Source organism: Pterocles gutturalis, unplaced genomic scaffold, assembly GCF_000699245.1.
Source record: "Pterocles gutturalis isolate BGI_N339 unplaced genomic scaffold, ASM69924v1 scaffold9967, whole genome shotgun sequence".
Classification (NCBI taxonomy): Eukaryota; Metazoa; Chordata; class Aves; order Pterocliformes; family Pteroclidae; genus Pterocles; species Pterocles gutturalis.
Window position 1 is genome coordinate 9,209 of NW_010112781.1, and position 14,489 is coordinate 23,697.

Consider the following 14,489-nt stretch of genomic DNA (forward strand, 5'->3'; position numbering starts at 1 on the left):
TGTTCAAAAGTCTGGTTGAAAGAGTCTTAATTTTATTCTAGCAGATAGGTTTGGAATGAAAATCTCCATTAGCTTGTCAAGTGGTATCTTATTTTTTAAATTATTTTTTAAAGAAATATTTGCAAAACCATTAAATCATTACTTTTCTTTTGATCTTGATATGCACCAACAGCTTCTAGTTTGTTATGGGACAAGGGTCAGGAAAAATTGCAAATTATAGCAAAAAAAAAACAAAACAGTTGGAGAAGACACAGGTGTATTAGAGGGGTTTTCTAGGGGGATTTTTTGATGCTGATTTTCTGTACTGATGATAATGATTTTAGTTTTCATTGTTGTCAGCTTGGATTTTGCATCTAGTCCACAAAAGCTTGGAAAATGGTCAGTATTTGGGGAAATTTTTTCTAGTAAGGGAAATCACATTTTGAAGAATTTCAGCTCTCCAGGATTTTCCAGATCAAGGCATTTTCAGGTTTCTCACACCATCACTACCTTATTATAGGAAAAAAAAAATTAAAAAGGACCTTGCTTTCTAGCTTTGAGCTGCCAAACAAAAATGTCAAAATCTCATGATAGAAAAAAAACCCCCAGATTTTGCAATATTTTTCTACACAAAATCTTTAATTTCAAAACTAAGTCATTCACTGTTCAGAGAGCATTCTGAATTCTCATTCTTGGTCAGAAACACTAAAGCTGATGCTGGAAATAACCACAGAAAGCATGGATGGGATGGTACAGTTGTTTATTTTTCACTCCAGTTTATTTTGATTAACTGAGCAAAGTTAATTGAATCATTTCAGCTTTTGCCTTTCTTTAACCCCATGCTGTTCATACTGTTTTCTTTGTAGTCACTGAACAAGAGACTAAAGTGCCCAAGAAAACCATCATCATGTAAGTGCTGATTTTTTTTTTTTTTTGGGTAACATTTGTGTTTTTTGCCTTGCTGCCTATGCATGACCCAATAACAAGCTTGTGTTTATTGGCCATGCAAGTGTGTTCATTCCCATCCCACCAGACCTCATGGCATTCTGTGCTATGCAAAGGGACCACCTGAAAAAAAAATAAAACTTACTATACCCTTCAAAAAAATAGCAGCATTGGTGTTAGACACAGCCTGGGTCAGTTTTTTATGATACTACACACGGAAAAATTCCACTGAATACTGCCGCAGTTGCACAAGAGTTCAAGAAGGTAGAGTCTGACTCTCGATGTTGAAAAGAAACCAGCTTTGAGAACTGGCTACTTGAAAAAATGCACAAATTTAACAACTATCTCATAGCTTACAGTGATTACTTCTGGCTTTCTATTTTAAATTCTTCAGGAAAGCCTTTTATGATGATGCAGAAGGAATATGAACGTTTTTATCCCCTTCTGCCTCAACATTTCTGATATGAAATTTTGTCCTGATAATGACTTGGTCTTTTTGGATATTTTGAGCCTGGTTTATATAGGGTGCCTATAACATATAAAGATTAATTGCCACAAAAAAGCAGTACTTTCTCAGTCCTATGTAGACCAGAAGCTCATCAGCCCCTAAAATCTTAATGTATCTTCTTGGTTATAAGTATCATAAACAAATACACAATAAAATTGTTTCATGTGCTGGAAGGGGGCTGTGGTAGGCTTTCAGAGCACCTCCAAGCTCTTCAAGTCATGTCCTAGGGATTGTAGGTGACCACACAATGGATATTTTGAGGCAATGCATCCCCTCAAGAGTGGTGCTATTGCCAAAATCAGTCCTTGACTGGGACATGGTGCTAAAGTTGACTTCTTTTACTTTTGTTGGATGGTGAGGAGGATGCGTGAAATGACAACTAAAATTCGGATAAGAGTTGCTTACCTTTTATCTCTCTCAGTCTTTTCTATTATGATTATTTCTTACGATCCATGCACTTAGCCCATTTGGAGCCAGTGACTCATAAGAAGACATGTGGCCCCTCCAACCCCAGCAGCTTCCACCTTGAATAGACAAAGAGCAGGCAGGAGAGGCAGGAAGGGGCTCTGCCTTTGCCCCTCTCTTTTGCACATCAGTTCAGTTAACATCTCCAGTCATTAGACTTGTTTACCCAGCAAAGACCAGAAAATGCAGGTGTTTGTGCTTGTACCATCTCAAGGACCAGGGTTCAGATACCAGTGGCGTAGCCAAACAGAAAATATATTTTTGATATCACATTCAGAAACATTCCAAAAAAGTCATGAGTAGGAAGGAATCACTCCGAGCCAGACCATGTCTAAAGTTTAGTAAATCTCATCTGTCTGCATCTCTGGGCCTGTAAATCACCTGGAGAGATGCTTTGATGTTCCATCACTCCTCAATCAGCTAATAGTCCTTCTTTTCCTTTCATGATTTCAGATCATAAACCAGCAGCATTAATATTGGTTGATTAAATAATATTAAATTAACACAAAATATCATCAGTTGAGCTGATTTCTAAATTTCTGACATGTAAATTCCATAGACTGTTGCTTTGGACAGCTCAAGAAGTGATTCCTAATCTAAGGGCTGCAGCCCCAAAGGAGGTTGGTACATTTGTGAGTGGGATTTCAGAACAAAAGCAATTCCCCTCCTTTTGCTAGTGGATGAGGTCATGAACTCATTCAAGTGGACCTCAGCTGGAAGTGGGATAGTGATGGAGTAAAAATTGGGAACAAACTCTCCAAGGGTGCATTCCAGCTCTTCTTAATGTGCAGTGAGCAGCAGCTCTGAAACCGCTAGCAGAAAATAAGAGACAGGATTGAACAATGTCTATAGAAACATTTTAACTTGCAATGTAGAGTAAAGCCTACTGCAAACACACAAGGATTAATTTTTGTTGATTAATTATCTCTAAACAATTTAGTTTTGTGTAATTCAGAAAGGCACCACGGCCCTTCAGAAGGCTCCGCATGGTCCTTAAAGCTCTAGAACATCTCAGAGAGCAGACAAACCCAGCATGGGATGGAGGATCAGAAAAAAATCTGATAAACCTGGGGACAAGAGTAAAGCAGTGGAAATGAGCAGTAGATGAGAGGGTGCTCTGGAAGAAAAGAAATCACACTGTAGCTGATCCAGTCGTGGTCTTCACCACATCCTCAAAGGGAGAGAGTGATGGTGGAAAGAAATCTGGTTTCCATAGGAGAAGGCAATACCTATCTCCAAAAATCAAACCAATAGATGAGAAATGCTACAAGATATCTAAGAGGGTTAGTCTTCCATGACGGTTAGACAAAAGCAATAGGAGAAACAGGCTCTCCTTTCACAAGGACTCCTTCCACCCTTCTGTCTATCTCAGTGCCAGAGCAGACACCTGGACACCAGAGCTGGTGACTCTCAGCTCTGTGTGGCTGTGGCTAGAGGCTGGTGAGGAGAAAGAGAGAAATGAAAAAGTGATTATATTGATTCATAATCATTCCTCCTCACTTCAGGCCATTGTCTCTACCCTTCAGTTAGTTCTTTTTTTATCCCATTGGCTGGAGGTAGGACAAAATCTCAACACTGAAACAAAATCAGGTCTCCCTGTTAGCTCCACCAAACCAGCTCCTCCACTGCAGAGCATCAGTTTCCTTGTGCCTGCAAAGACAACACTGTCTTTACCTTCGAGTTTTTCCATGTAAGAAATGCCATTGGAAAATCTCCAGGAAAAACTCCATGTTAAACACAGAAATTAAGAGCATTAAAGTTGGTTTAGATGTTCCTATTCCCAGATTTTAAAGCTAATCTATCCAATTCCACCTGTAGCTCATTTAAGGTCAAATTTTATCCTGGGATGGGAGTAGATTGTTTTGACACAAGCTGAATATTTATACAGGGATGCTGAGAAGTCCCAACTGTTTTGGACACCTCGAAAAATCTAAAGTAAGGCCAAGCTGAGAAATTATAATCATGCATCCCAGATTAATTTGGTACTCCTATGTCAGTTGGTGGTTGTAGGAATCGGGCTGTGTCTGCAATAATAGTATTACAAAGAGCGAAAATAAATACATTTTGGCATAGATGACTTCTGCAGGAAATGTTCTAACTTTCCTTTCCTGGTCTCCAAATGCTTCATGCCATTTTAATATAACTGCTCTGCACGTGAAAATGCAGATCTCTGGTCTCAAAAATCTTTAATAAGAAAAATAAAGACACGTTACTTTTATGAAAAAAGAAGAAACTGATGAGCTTGCTGTAGTGAAGGGCATTTTGCTGTTGAGTTTGACAAAGCCAAGATTTGAGCCAAAGACACTCAGGAAAAGGTTAAACTCCCTGAGTGTTTAAAATCTTTGGGTGAAACTGCTCTATGAGTCCAAAGTAGCATAGTAGGTGGTCAACACATGAAATACAACAGCATCCAGAAGAACATTTCCCAGCTGGACATACTCATGGTGTGTCCATGTGCTCAAGGAGGTTAATGGAGCGAGGATCCACCTTGAGGGAAAAAAAACTGAGGTTTTCCCTGGATCAGAAAGTAAGTGGAGATGGGCATGTGGGTGTGTGCATTGCGTGTGTATCCCCTCCAAACAAAAAAATTACACGCTTCACCAAAAAGCTGGAGTGCTCACAAAACTAACCCCACTGTCGCGCCTTGACCGACAATGGCATGTGTTGATGGGAGTGTGGATTCCCGAAAAGTCTCATCTTCCTGCCAACTCCATGTAAACCCTTTCTGTCATCAGAGAGGAAACCATAACCACTGTGGTGAAGAGCCCAAGACAAAGGGGAAGGGTTTCTCCTGCGCGTTCTTCTTCCGGTCATTCGCCTTCCCGCTCTCCAAGACCGGAGCCAACTCCCGAGCCAGTTTACACTTCAAAGATCCGGCAACCTGTCCACAGGCATGAGCAGGAGGCAATGCCAAAGTCTGCTGTTCCTGTGCTTTTCGTCACAGAACCAGAGGACAGGCAAGGAGCAGCAGCTGGAGATGTCGTCACAGAGACCAAGGTGGAGGAGAAAAAGCCTAAATGGGTTGAGGTGGAAGAAATAATTGAATTCAAGGTGAAAAAGTCACCCAAACCTGCAAGGAAAAGAGGCTCTTCCCCAGCAAAACAAGACAAAGATGACTCAGGGGTGTTAACGTTCACTTTTCCCAGCTCAAGGCCTAGGCATTCCCCAGAAGATGATCCAAACACAAACAACTCCAACAATAAGTTGGTGGAACAACCAAAATCTTTGCCTAATGACAGTCTCTCTGAAGCTGATCTCCAGCCCCTGGCGTATGCAACTGAGGAGGAAGGACCTCAAGCCAGCAACGAAGAGAGAAGCTTCCCATGTGGGTCTGAACAACTAGAAAATAATTCATTTATGGAATATGGAACTGAAGAAAAGAGCTTCCCACAGGAAACAACTGCTCACTACGGGTCAGACGTTGCTTCCCCGCTGCTTGCCTGTGGGGGTGAGCCTTTGCTCTTCAGTTTTGAGACAGCGGCTGGAGACCAGCACGGACTTCTGTTCTCACCAGAGAGTCCAGAGGTTACAGAGGAGGCAGATGAATTAAACGTGTCTTGGCCTGTTGAAGAGGGAGTACCTCAAGTCATAGAAGATGTCCTTCCAGAAGAGGACAATGTCATTATAGTTGATGAACCAGAGGAACTACAGGTAGATGACCTTAGCACCCGGGACCGCAAAATCTTAACCCACAATGGCAAATTATTAACTTTGGAGGATCTTGAAGATTACGTTCCTGAAGAAGGTGAGACCTACGGGTGTGAGGATCAGAGCCATACGGCAGAGAAACCCTGCGAGATCTCCGTGCTCCAGACAGAGATCAATGACCCCATGATTGGGAAGCCAGTGCTGCTGAATCTGGGGAGACCTGTGGTTTCCCAGCCCAGGCAAAGATTTTTCAGCCAGTTTGAGGAGCACGTTCCTGGAGGCATGTTCATGTCAACATCTAGAGTAACCGGCGTACAGTCTGTAGGCCCCTCAAACATCTCTTTCCATGTGAGTGATACCTGCGTGGCAATGACACCCGGAGTGCACGGAGCAACAGCAGCAGCTTCTCCTGGTCCCTCCTTCACGGTGAAGCCATCCTTCTGCACCGAAGTCCAGCGCTCAGCAGACAACGGACAGTCAAGCTTTAAAACTGAAGTTTCCACGAGAACCCTCAGCTACGGGACTGTTGGTGAGCCTGTTACCTTGCACATCAGCACAGAAGACCTCTCCCAAAGCTAAGCAGATGCGAGCATAATTTTCAACACAAAAGAAAGCAGCGTTTTAGAAAAAAAAACAAACAACTAATCAAATTTGTTGTAGGTGAGGGGAATTGGTGGCAAAGATTACAAGGTAATATGTATGAAAGAATACCTTTGAGGAAAATATATTTAAATACAATATGTCGAGCTTTTCCAGTCTTAAAGGGAACATGTCTGTCAGAACAGTCTGTAATTTTAAAAGCTTTGATCGAGGTGAACATATATCATTCCATAGTGGAGCAGTGATGGTAGGTTTAGGAAAAGCCTGATTCTCCTGCCTATGACAGAAACAGAAATGAACAAGTGCGGTTTTGTCCATGAACTTAAAAATTATTTCAAGTGCCAATTTGTAAATTACAGTGTGTCAAGAAGGTGAAAGCTTTCCAGCATCGCAGGATAGGAGGACTGTTTCCAGCTAAAGCCATCTCCTGTCGCTGTGTGTGCCCGAAGGTCGTGGAGCTTCACCCTGCTTTGACTCTGTTGTATACGTTTGACACCAAGTAGCTCTATCAAAATTTGTTCATAAACCTTTCAACTCATACAGTCTGGTTACGTTACTTTAAACTTCTGCCATGGAATGAAACATATAGAAAATATTGCACTTACTAGGGATGCAAAGGGCTGCTCAGACCCTTTGGTTGAAAACCTAATTTGACTGAAGTCAATGGTGAAAGTCCAACTGACTTGAGGAAGCAAGGATTTGGTTGTTCTCTTCTGCTTTAAGTAAAAAAAAAAAACAAAAACAAAAACAAACCCATCTTTTTTAAACGATTGTTATTTTCAAATCTGCTTCCTAGTTGTCTAAAGATGCAGATTTCATTATTCTGCATTCTAGGGTAATGGATTTATAAACCATATATTTAAAAATATAGATTTACTTAATGTGCACTTAAAAGTGCTGCACAAAATGACATTTGCATCTGTAATCAAATGCTAACACATACTAAGAGCCACAAATGTGGTCTTTGTCAATAAATATTACTGGGATAATACTTGGTCTCCTGTACATCCCAGTGGTGAAACATTACTGGTAATAGATCGATGGATAGTGCCTTCTGTGTGTGCTAAGAGGAATGCACCACTGAGCTACAGCAAAGCAGCAGGAGGACAAAGAGAGCTTTAAAAAAAATAAAGAAAGAAAAGAGATCTTTACCATAAATGCCTGGTTGAAAAATACATCTGCTCAAAATGTATTGGGCTGCTTGGAAGCACTGCCAGTTGCAATTGCATCATATTACTGTAGCTGTGTACGTTGAGCTGTCTTGTAGAGGTATGGCCTTCTGTTGAGTTTCTTGGAGCTTCACAAGCTGGAGCCACTGATGGAGGGGAAGGCTCAGGTGCACTGAGCATGGCCCATTCCTGTTGGCTTCTCCAAAAATGGATGTTGCACAGATCTTCAACAAGTTGCTCAGCCCTGGAAAGAAATGAGCTCATAAGCCCAAATATTGGTCCCAGCTGAAGTCAGCTGGAGTTGGTCATTGGTCTCCAGCAGGACCAGGCACTGACCCTCTCTGTCTGACAGGGGTATGGGGTAGAATTTCCCAAAACCTCATCCCAGCTGAGTTGTGTAGAAGTGTTGCAATAGAAAATGTTTTCATTTAGATGGTGTAGGAAAACCAGAAATGCTCAGACTGAATTTCTAACCAGCATGAAGAGAGAGGATTGAGTGAGTTTCTGCCTTGGAAATGTATGTGTGAAGTTCTCTCAGTGTTTCTCAGCTGGGTAATATTCTGAAGCTTGTTCTTGAGTCCTCCAGGCGATATTCCCACTAACAGGGATTGAATTCACAAAAGGTGCTTCTAGAAAAGAATACGTTATTTTATTTTTCCTTTGGTGGCTGCACCTTGATCATGTGCTGAGTCAAATGAACATATGGATTTCACAGCCTTTTACTTTCAATCCAAACAGGATGTTATGTGTCATATCATGTGCACTACCTTCACGACATAGGATGTTTTTCCAGTGATTACACGTGGTGAAAGAGATCAAGCCTCTTTTATGTTAACTCTCCTGTTTTTTATACCATCTCTTTGGTTTATACTGTTTGTTTTATAATTAAGCAATACGATGGATATATATTAGCGCTTGTGTCATATATTGCACTGTACATTGGAAAGTAACAGACATACAACTGGGAAATACTTTCAAAGCTAAAAATATTTATTTTATATTGGGCCTGATTCTGATCTCAGTTATTCCAGTATCAACCTAGAATAATTCCACAGAAGGAAGTGGATTTGGTCCAGATTCACAAAGATACTGCTGAGAAAAGAATTTGCCCTATAATAGTTTTCAAAAATATAATATTCATCCAAAAGATAATAAAAATGTGTAAAAGAACGTGGAGGTTTCCTCCTGTTGTGGTTGATGCTCAGGTTTTTCTAAAGCAGCTAAATGGTTGCAGTTCAGATGGTCATAGAAGAAATAACTAACTGTACTTTGATTTAGTAGCTCAAAGCAATTAACATCTGTTTACATTTTCTTTTGAAATTTCAGCAAAAGACAGACAATTGAAAGGATGCTTTAAAATCCTATGCAGGACTCTGTTCAAAAAGTGAAAGGTTTATGAAAAGTTCATTACATATATTTTCAAAATATTTTCCTAGAGTTTAAAAATTATGCTTGTGATTAAACTATGTAGATAACTAATGAGATGTGTGGGGATTTATTTCTTGTAGATGAAAACATAACAGCTGTATTAAAAATTTTAATACAAAGAATGTTTTACTAAAAATTCCTGCAGGTAAATGGGTATTAATAAAGTGGAAACTTCAGTTTGCTTGACATATAAAAGGAAAAAAAACCACACACAAAAAAAAATCAAATCCAAGATATGCTGTTAGATGCTGAGTTTATATCAATAAATGTCGTGCATCAGCTGTCACTGAACTCGCTGGGTTTCTGTGTTCTTCTCTGTTCACGGCACTTGATAGTCCATCAGCTCATCCGTTTCTCCCATTGACTTCACCAGGAGCTGGGTTGCAACCCTAGAGTATTAATGTAGTTGGGCTCTGGCTCCTTTTTTTATGGACAGTTTCGGAAGTGTTGAAGAGAAAGAACCTGGTTTTAGGGATATTTCCAACTCAGATCTATGAGTCAATAATTTTGAATTATGTTCATCCTCTTGGGTCCTTCTCTGAGGCTGAATTGGAACCTCAAAATACGTGTCAGTCTTGTGTTCCTGGTTATTGCTGAAGGAGATGTGGGGCGGAAACGTTCATGGTTGAGATTTTAGAACTGGGAAACAGGCTGTCCATTACAGCTGTGTCATCCCTGTGGTGTTAGCTTGACGTACCGCAGCTAATATTAAATTTCCTCAGGTCATTAGCTTGAATCGTAGTGTGTAACATCCCTAAACAGGGAGGAAAGTGGTGGTAGTAGCAGCATGGGGGAGATGTGGTTATATATAACCTGTGTGTATATATATATATATATACACCTCAATATATTTTCTTAGTGAGAGATAATAAGAGTGTTTCATGTCTTTCCAAACTTGTTGGTAGCTGCCCAGCTCATAGGACAGCACCAACTGTCAGCAATCCCAACAGGAAAATCAAAATATTTATCTGGGAAAATATTTAAAAATCTTCCACCTGGCGCAGTGGAGTCTGGGACATCGTGTGAGCAAAACTTGCTTTTTTCATCAACAAGCCCAGAAATGAAATATTTCCCAAACACTACGCTCATGAGGAGGGCATAGAAAACAAAAATCAAGTGAGATGTCTTCAAAGGGGGCTGATCCAAATGTAGCCTCAACTTTACCTGCTAAAGTCTATCATGGGAATTTACTTTCCTAAGGCTGGGAAAGGAGGAGAATCACAACCGCTGCAGGACATGCTGCTGTGTCAATGACATTAAACAAGTCAGAGGTGTCTGTGTAAAAGTGCTCTTATTTTTTTCTTGAACCACATGATGGTTCAAGTTTGCACTCTTGCTTGGCAAGCAATCACATCACGAACGTGATGAATTGTCTTAGTCTGACATGCATTCTGCTTGTCTTTATGATTACTTGAGTGTTTTCTAGATATTGTCTGTCCCTTTGTTGTGCCTCTTCAGATTTGTGAAGGTGTATTGGGCAGGAGATTGGATGAGATGAGGTCCTTTGATCCCATCCTAGCCTAGCTTCTTCTACCAGCGGTGACTGGGAATGACACCATGGTATGTGTCTCCTGGGTAGCTGTTCTGCAAAGATTTATGCTTGAAAATCCATTTTTATGTGTGGAAAGCTTTTGTCTTCTCTCTGCCTTCAAAACAGCGAGTTTCTCAAGGCAGGAGTTACATTTTCCTCTGTATAGCGCTCCCCTATACACAACCACTGTGCGTTATTGTATGGACCAGGTGACCTCACCTCTAGAGTATCTCTCAAAGGCATAGCCCACCACAAATTTAAAAGTCTCGGGCACCTTCTAGTGCAAAGCCCAGCAAAAAATATTCAGATATTGTAAAGTAGGACAAATACATCACTCTGCAAGGAGAAGCTTTTCTGCCATCCTCTCAGACTTAGAGGCTCACGAAGAAGCGCAGCCCTCCCTTCTTTCCCCCAGGTCACCACTGGGTTCAGCTCATTGATCTTAATAAAAGTATTTTTAACAGAGCAGCCAAGGTAGGGTTGAGTTGGGAGATGGATCCTTTGTTCTGCTGTCTGGGGAGAAGCTGTGTGTGTGTGCAGTGTGGCACAGTGTCCTCAACCTGGTGAGATACTTTTTTCCAAAGCTTGTTGTGCCAGCCTTCTCAGTTTAAGTCTTAGCTACATTCCCTCTTGCTGGAATAGTCATTTCTGCATCAGCTCCCTGCTCTAGTAGGGGAAAAAGATACGGTTGCAAATATTTCCATGGGTTGGATGATGCTGCTAGTTTCTTTTTGCTCTGAAGAGAGAAAAGCTGTTCTTCTTGTCTGTAGGAATGACTTCCCCACAGTCAGAGATGGAGACTTCTGTCCAGGCCTCGCTCCAGCGTGCTGATAAGGAAATCAAGACAGCTCTAAAGAAACTCGTGGACTCGGCATCGTTGCTGGTGACTCTTCCCCCAGGGATGCGAGGAGGAGCCAGTGGCCTTGGTCTTCCTGGGTCTGTTCCTTCAGAACACTCAGAAACAGCATCCGGGCCATCAATGCTAGTTCATGAAGCCAGCACCCAAACCCAGACTGCTGGAGGTCATGGTAGGTTTGGCATGAATCTGGAAAATGTCCCACGGGAGTCAAGAGAGAGAAAAATATTGAACACGCCGATAATGATATTTTTCCCCTAATTTTTTACGTTTCATTGTGTTTTGGGTGGTTGCAGATTAAGAGAGGACATTCAAAGAAACAGAGGACTGTGGGTTGGGGTTAGGTTGGACACAAGTTTGGGGCAGATATTTCTGGAAATGGAAGGTGTTTGAAAACTGTGTCTCAAGTAGAGTTTGGTGCATCACATGCCCAAAACTGAGGGACAGGGGATTTTTCCACCTTTGGGCTTTTGACCCTGGACTTGCTTCAGGGCTCTGGGGGTAGAAGAGGGGGTGTCCCTCCTTTACATTTATAGAAGTCATTAGTGCTTTGGTGGAGTGGGTAAGGTTGCTTTTTCATTTATTGTTTGCCATTAACAAGATGTAAATGTGTTTTAACACCCCTGTACCAACTTCCAGAGACTTTCTAGGGTGTTGAGTGCATCAGGTTCATCTGCATTTCACTGGCCCTGGAACTTTAAGAGGCTCCTTAGCAGTTTGTGTGTGACTAAAACCCATGATGATGTGTGTGACTGTGTCCTGCCAGGAGAACAAGTCTTTTGTCTTTGCATTGCTTTAAAAAACAACCCCATGAATAAGTGGCAAACCTCCCACTCTGCCTTCTACTTCTGCCATAACAACTTGTCTAAGCTGCCTCTGTGTCAAGTCAGAGAAACTGTCCTCCACCAGTGTCAACTTAAAGCATGATGTCAAGTAGCCGTCAGCCCTAAAACTCTAGACAAGATATTCTTGTCTAAAACTTAACAAGGACAGAAGCATTTCATGGAGTCAGGCCTAAAATAACTTCACCAAAAAATGACAGGGCTTTAAATCCCCTTTCCATTCTAGTAGGAAATCATCCATGAAAATAATCCTTTAGTGAAGCAGGATGACTCAAAAATCATAAGTAAAATGTCATCTAGCAGATTATTTCCTTAGTTGTAACCACAGAGATAACAGAACAGTGAATGAGGGTTTTACAGTCCTTTTATCTGAGACAAATAAAGGTGTTATTAACATGTAGAATTATTTTAATAAGATGGAGATTTGACAACTGTCCCTTTTGATCAGGTTTTGAATAAAAAGAAGGCAAATATTTTGACAGACTTGGCAACACGAAAGCACAAGTCCATTTTCCACCCACTTGGGATCTCTGACCCTTCCAGCGATCATAATGAATAACCATGCTTTGGTTGCCTTGAATAACCCTGTTTTCCATCCCAATAGAGCTGGTTTATGTGATTTCTGAAAACTGCTGCTTTTTTCCAAAACCAGTCAGCACCAAACATCCCCAGAGTGCTCCCAGAAAGGCCCTTCCTACTGGGGAGAAGACTCCTCTTGGTTTCACCTCTTCTCCTCAGATGAGAAAGGAAGTCACGCACTTTATCCTAAAGGGTAATTACAATAGTCATTATCAAAAGACAATTAGGTACAAACCAATTTTCGATGATATATCTAATAAAATTATTAATAGTAAAAGAAGAACAATACCTGAACTTCCATCAGGCTGCACCATCTTTTTGTTTGTTTGTTCCTATAAGCCCAACATACCAAATTTTGTTCTGGTGTAACTTAGAGTTGTACGACGAAATTTTCAAAGAACCCAGCAGAGGTGTACCAATGCTGATGTTGTAACATCACCAGGTCCCCCATATGAGCACACCTCTGTATTATCTCCATATTAGTTGGGCCTCCAGCCAGGGCCTGCCTCGACCACCAGTTTTACACTGATGTAAGCTTACTCGTTTCACTGATGCTGTAAGTGATTACACCAGTGAGTCAAGAACTGTTCTCATAATGCAAAGTTTCACTGAAGGATTCATGTGTACGAAGTTAACGCTAGGCATCACTGGAGGTACTTAAACAATGTGTATCAGTGGTTCTTAGGGACGTGGTTTAGTGGTGGACCTGGCAGTGTTAGGTTAACAGCTGGACTCAATGATCTTAAGGATCTTTTCCAACCTAAATGACTCTACGATTCTACAATTACATCATAGCCATCATCTGGAACTCAAACACAGTCAAATTATCTCCTATAAAGGATACATTGAACTTACACTATCCTTCCAGTCATCCTATTTCTTCTTGCCCCTACTGAGCGTCTTTCTTATTTGTGTCTGTGTGTGTCTTTACCAAAAAGTCAGTTTTGCCCAGTCAGTAATGTCTCTCTGACGTTATCCAAGCCCTTTGCTTCATGTGCTCTACTCAAAAGGGCCCAATCCTCCTCTTAGCTTTAGCGATCGCACACAGCTGAGGTCAGATGGACTCCGTCCTGACACAAGGCAGACTAGAGATGGCTCCAAAGGTTTGCTCGGGGTTTCAGGTGTGCCATCATATGTGATGTGTCTGACTTTCCCTATTTCTGCTGCCAGACAAAGCACAAAGGCAGATTTCAGCTGAAGAACCAAACGTGCTGAAGTCCAGCCCCAGTCCTTCCCGTGAAGAGACGGCTGCTGGAGGTGAAAGCTCTCAGGAGCGCACTGTTCCTATTACCAGGTAAACACCCATCCCAACACACAGATCTCCGAATGTGGCAGACTTTTTGCAAGAAAAGCAACTCCTCTGTGGTGGAGGAAGTAGGTGGTGACTTGAACTGATTCTTGTAGGTTTCTTCTTATTTTTAGAGTCCTGTTCACAAATGCATTGTGCAAGAAGGATAGAAAAGGTGGGAGAGAAATTAATTCCCCCAAAACAAAATTCTTCTTGGAATAATTTTAAGTAAATAATGATTTTTCTGGTGGTTAAACACTCAGATCAATGGCAGGGTGTAACCCTTTATCTCTGTGGTTGTATGTGACTGTGTAATGATCTTTTCTCTTGGGTTTCATGAAAGAACACCGCCAGCTGCAGGGGCAGAAGACTGGTACAGAAGAGAGAGAGATGTGGTCTGGGATATACACAGTGAAGTTTATATTGAGACCACAGAAAGAACTTGTGTGTATAAGACTGATGAGAAGACCCCAACAAGTAAGGAAGAGTCTTGTTTCCCTCTCCCACATCCCATGGTTGTCATTGTCTTTTCTTTTGGTCATAGTTCTTGATGACTGTTTTTATAAATAATTCAATTTCTCGAGCAGTAAGTGTGACAGGTAAGTGTGAAGATAAGAAGCCTAAAAGTAACGCCAATATAAAGAAACCCAA

At 41.3% G+C, this 14,489-nt stretch overlaps 1 protein-coding gene across 1 annotated transcript in view; it reads left to right on the forward strand.

Moving 5' to 3' along the window:
• The window catches only part of LOC104462300 (obscurin-like), a gene marked incomplete at both ends in the record, with an annotated part of 38,243 nt that overhangs the window by 9,009 nt on the left and 14,745 nt on the right, over positions 1 to 14,489 (forward strand). The window contains 5 exons of the mRNA XM_010074194.1: positions 846 to 888; positions 4,732 to 6,074; positions 11,044 to 11,301; positions 13,721 to 13,844; positions 14,182 to 14,315. Coding sequence (XP_010072496.1) covers positions 846 to 888; positions 4,732 to 6,074; positions 11,044 to 11,301; positions 13,721 to 13,844; positions 14,182 to 14,315 — 1,902 coding nt within the window. The remainder of the gene's footprint in view (positions 1 to 845; positions 889 to 4,731; positions 6,075 to 11,043; positions 11,302 to 13,720; positions 13,845 to 14,181; positions 14,316 to 14,489) is intronic.